Source organism: Atta colombica, unplaced genomic scaffold (assembly GCF_001594045.1).
Source record: "Atta colombica isolate Treedump-2 unplaced genomic scaffold, Acol1.0 scaffold173, whole genome shotgun sequence".
NCBI classification, from domain to species: domain Eukaryota; kingdom Metazoa; phylum Arthropoda; class Insecta; order Hymenoptera; family Formicidae; genus Atta; species Atta colombica.
In genome coordinates, this window is record NW_017259264.1 from 110,894 (window position 1) to 116,727 (window position 5,834).

A 5,834-nucleotide genomic window follows, 5' to 3' on the forward strand; every position below is an offset into this window, starting at 1 on the left:
TACATTTTAAGATTATTATCAAGAAAATATTTTTTGTTAAAAATAATCGTTCTTTTCATGTAAAATATGAATACAAACTAAAATATAAATTTGCAGCAAATTGATTTATAAAAAAATAAACTTTAAGAACTTTAACTCTTTCAATAATTCAGAGAATTGTTATAAGTAATATTATTTCAATAATATTATAATAGGTTCGATACCTGAAGCTTAGAGCTAAATGCTATCATTTTAGTATTGACGAAAAGAGGCGACAGATGTTGAACAGTTACGCCGAATTTGGAATATTCTGCCCTGAGAGCATCGGAGAAACTCTTCACATACGCTTTCGTAGCGGCATATACAGTCATCAACGGCTGAAATTCAATTGCGGAGGAGACGTTGACAATCGTGCCTTGTCTGCGTTTTTGCATCTGCCCGATAACTAACCGCGTCATTAACGTAGTAGCACCCATTTATATTGATAATGTCCCACAGTTCCTTCTCAAGTATCTCTCCGACGTACTCGGGATACTCGTAAAACTTACCCACATTGTTCACTTAAAACAAAAATCGTTTAATATATCGCATCCATATAGAAACGTCATTTAATGTTGCATAGAGACTAATGTTATAAATTAATTTAGGAATGTATTAATTTAGGTATGTATTAATTTATGTGTTTTTGACTTGTGTATTATCATGCATTATTATCTATTCTCTTTCCATGTGAGAATGACCTCTAATAAATAATAAAGCGGAACAATGTTTTGCGACATCAAGTAACAAATACATTTTAAATGTTAGTCAGATAAAAAGATTTAAGACAAGAATAAAAGAACATAAAAATAATTTTAAATTGCTAATATTTCGTGAACTTTACCATTTATTTTATTAGGACGAGGAGCACATTAATGGCTTTTCGCCTCAATCAAATTTCTTTACAAAGATATTTTAATTTAAAATAATCCTATTTAGTTAGAAAACTAAAAAAAACATTTTTTTACAAAATAAATCGGTTTAAAATCGCAATTTTTTCTTTTTAATGTAAATTACTTCAGTTTTAATTACAGATAGGAATTTGATTTCTTGTACTATTACATCTGTTTCACCTTTATAATTACAAAATAATCTTCGTTAGTATTTTTCATAGATTAAAATTTTTTATTATTTTGACTACATATATAAATTTATTTTTTTTACTTTGACAATTATATCGACCTAAATATTACTAGGACTTAATACTTTTTCATCTGAGATTGAAGAAATGGTTATACATCAAAGTTGAGTACGTCAATGTTTTTTTTAGTAAATTAATAACTTATAAAATAAATCTAGTTACACTAAAAGTTGCTCCCTAATAACACAGGACATCTTGCAAATGCCAGCTAAATGTGATATCCTTACGAAGTTCTGTTAAAGTTTAAGACTAGATTAAGTTAAAAATTAATTTATTTAAAATTAACTAAATTAAGTTAAAAACATTATTAACTTTTAACTTTTTATTTAACTTTTAACTTATATAGTGTGTTTCATTTTAATTGTAAATATTTCAAAAAATATGGAGGATATAAAAAATGTTTCAAAAAGTTGTATAATTTCGAAGGAACTATGATATCATTGACTTGACCTTGGATGGCGTTGTCAAGGTCAAAAAAAGTCACATTAATTTTTTTAAATGGAACTATTCATTTTTTATTACATATTTTTATAGCTTATCTCGAAAGCTTTCCAAAACACAATAATAAAATATTTTTTCTTTAAGCACTTTATGAGACTTGAAAGTCATAGCATGTGCCGTAGTATTAGCATTATCCAAAGTGGATCTTGCCGGTGAAGGCAAAATCTGAAGGATGAATATGATTGGCATGTAAAATTCTACAGTTGCAAGAGAAGCATTTAATTCACGACATTTAATTCACGACTAATTTGACTAATGTGTGGATTCATTATTACCATTCCTAGTACAGTTACGATAATAGTATCATCGTTATTTAATGGTTTTTTTTAGAACGTTTGTGTTTCATCAATTCCATACGCGGTCTAATTGTTAAACAAAATTGCTTTATGATCGGGATGTCGTCTATCCGGATACCTATCTTGATACTGACGAACTGCTTCTCTAGCATTATTAGCAGTATAAAAAATATCAATCATATCAAGTATTTCTGTAATCTGCGGCGAGTAATCTGCCATGTTAATAGTGACACAATTAACGGAAGGAAACAAAATGAGTTTACGCTATCGAAAAAAATTGTAATAAGAGCAATCCAAAGAGCAAAAATTGCCAATCCGAATCGATTTTAAGTAAAAAAACAATCAGTTGTATAGGAGCCTAATAAAAGTGTTTTAGAATATGTAATAGAAGTCTATACAGTCTGAAACAGCGCGTGTGTGATTGCCATGTGTCATTGTTAACTTTCTGCCGGCGGACCCACAGGATCTCACAATAGGTCCTGGGCCGTTTCTAGATCACTATGTATTATTAGTGCGTATATGTATATACGTATATATGTATATGTGTGTGAGGTATCTGATGGTAGGAGAAGTACGTTACTAGACTTGGGGTTCGAGGAAGGGGATTTGATGACTAAATGAGAGGACCGAAGAAAATGAGGGTCGACATTATTGGGCGAGAGGACCGCGGGAAGGGGTAGCATTACTAGAGCCCATGATAGATGGAGACAGAGTCCGCCATGTTATTCTATTTCTTTCACTCATTGTAAAGTATGCAGTTCTCTTCCAACTCGTTGCGACTCTATACTTACTCATGTTCTCTCGTTTCCTCTCGCAGTCTCATATCATATTATTCGTGCTCTCTCTTCTTCCCCCATTACATTCTCCCCTTCGTTGTCTTTTCTTCTCGATTTTATTATTAAATAGATATTATTAAAATGAATATTTATTCAACGATTTTAAAATGATATGACCTAGTGTCTAAATGTAATAATTTTTAGTTATGAGCGCCTTATCAACTAATTTAATATACGAAGTATAACGGATTGGTATAAAGACAAAGAAATAAATAATTTTAAATATAGAATAATGAAACAATTTTAATATTTATTTTTTAATATATAATAATAATACATTTTTTTATTTTACTCGTGTAACGTATGGTATATAATTTGATTCAAAGCATATGCTACCAATTCTATAAGGAAACTTTTATCACAAATATTATGCAACAAATTTACAGCATCGCGTTTGTTAGTAACAAACACATTCTTAACATAAATGAAATAAAATGTTTAAATTTCTCATTCGTACACATTCTGAGATAGTCCTAAATATACATACTCAACACAATGTTCGAGATCAAGTATAAAAAACAAGATTGATAGTATTAGGTGTACAACTTTGCTTCCGCCGTTTTTTTTCCGAAATTCAAGGCTTTATTGTAAAAAACTGGTTATACATTTATGATTCAAAGTATTGTCCATCGCTGGCCACTACTTTCTCCCATCTTTCGGGTAGCGTACGAATCCCGCGTCGAAAAAACTGGTCATCTTTTAAGGCTATCCACGAATCGATCCAATTTTTTACTTCTTCATAAGACCGGAAATGCTGGTCAGCCAGGCCGTGTGCCATTGATCGAAACAAGTGATAGTCAGAGGGAGCAACGTCTGCAGAATACGGCGGGTGGGGTAGGACTTCCCATTTCAACGTTTCCAAGTATGTCACTTTCGCAACATGGACATTGTCGAGCATTGTCATGCTGCAAAATCACTTTATCGTGTCTCTCGTTGTATTGTGGCCGTTTGTCTTTCAATGCTCGGCTCAAACGCATCAATTGCGTTCGATACCGATCTGTGATTGTTTCAGTCGGTTTTAACAGTTCATAATACACTACGCCGAGCTGGTCCCACCAAATACAGAGCATGATCTTGGACGTCAAAATCACCGTTCTTGAAGCGTTGAAACCACTCACGACACGTTCTTTCACTAATAGTGGCCTCACCATAAGTATTTGAGAGCATTCGATGAGCCTCAGCCGCAGATTTCTTCATATTGAAGCAAAAAATTAAAACTTCCCGCAAATGACGAGAATTTGGATCGTAAACTGACATTTCCAATAGAGAATAATTTTATGATGCAGACACAAATCGACTAATGTTTCTATGGGGTTATGTTGACAGATGCCCAAGTTTATTGTATGACGTCTATGATCTATTTCTTTCGACCACCACTTACCGCTAAGCCATTTATAGGAAAACGGCGGAAGCAAAGTTATACACCTAATATTATTATTGTGTCAACTTCTATTTACTGCGCAAATTTCATAAGATCTTTGTTCATTATTACATTAGCTATTTCCTACTCAATATTGACCAAAAGAGTCTCGAAAGATTGCTTGATCAAGGAAAATGCGTTTCTTTTCTGCGTTAAAAGCCTCTTTTATCAACTCCAATTAACTATGGTTAATTCAATCACCATGATTGCCATCATGAAAACTAAGCATAGAAAAGGAAAAGAGAGGAAACGTTTCTGATTAAACTATTATACTTCATATGCATAGTATTTTATGAAACATTGAAGTGCGTTGGCACTTCTGCGAGTTAATTGTCGATTAATTTAACCAGAAGTTGGTGAAAAAAACCCTAAGTGTTACTGTTGCTTGATCTCTTGTGAATATTTTGATTATGTATCGATTTGGATATGTATTGATCCAGAGATTTCGAAGTCAACCTGACTTATAAATAGAAAACTGAACTTGTTAGTCAGAAAGCCTTATTGATCGATGAGATCGCCTTCAAAGTCAATGATGGAAGTGAAAATGCCTTGATTAAGGAAATTTGTTTTCAAAGTTAGGCAAAGTTTGGCTCTTGGAATAAGGAAATTCGACTTACAAATCGAAATTTAGATAAAAACCATCATTGAAAGTCATTAAATCAGCCATCATTATGAGAACTATTCTGTCCACCATGATATATTAAAACACTTTCCAAAATTATAAATTATACTGTATCTGGAATGATTAAAAATTGAAAAAAATATCTATTTCACGCTATTTCTAACGTAGATAAAACTATTTTTATTGTACTAAGTGTTAAATATATTAATGTTAAATAATTAATAATTAATTAATAATTGTTTAAGTTATTTATTTTCGAAGACGCGTTAATTTTAGTGAAGTAAAATACAAATCTGTACAGAAAATTTTTTTTCGCACTTATATTTCTGCAATATTCAACTTCAGAACCAACGTGAAGATGGGACTCTGTTAATATTTTATTTCGAACTTCTATGACTTGGAACCTTATCAAGCATATTATGGCTGTAACATAATTATCTGTTTAGGTAGAATTAATATGGAAATGTGTGTGCAGCGCTGCCATCTCTAAACATTTCAATGAGCTGAATTGCCAAAAGAAAAGAGGGCACAAGTTAGTCAGAATTAGGTCAAAATTATCGATATTCAACCTTCTGTTTTATTTGATTAAATGCGATATATATGCGATTATAATTTATAGGGCGAAGTGCCTTGCATTACCTGATTTTGACTGTAAAATGACTTCAAACTTTTTCCTCTATGTCTAATCGTCATTCGACGTCGATTCGTGGTAAATAAGGTTTGGTCGAGAAAACTTTTCGATCTAATAGAGATTATGTCATCTTATTTTGTTGCTTGAGTCATTCGTATAAATGATTTGATATCAACAATTGGCGCCAAGTTAAATTCCATACTAAATTAAATAAATATATTAATAATATTTATAATAATTAATAATATTAACTCTAATGATATGTACTGTTATGCCTATACCTATAATATCTATATAATATATATATAATATATAATATATAATATGTATATAATATACATATTCTAAATTTCGATTAAAAATTAGAAA

The 5,834-nt window shown here is 31.2% G+C and overlaps 1 protein-coding gene across 1 annotated transcript in view; it reads right to left on the reverse strand.

The window, feature by feature from the left end:
- Positions 1-5,834, reverse strand: part of LOC108686305 (inactive hydroxysteroid dehydrogenase-like protein 1) — a 29,891-nt gene that overhangs the window by 1,496 nt on the left and 22,561 nt on the right. Inside the window, 2 exon segments of the mRNA XM_018191550.1 lie at positions 204-453; positions 455-539. Coding sequence (XP_018047039.1) covers positions 204-453; positions 455-539 — 335 coding nt within the window.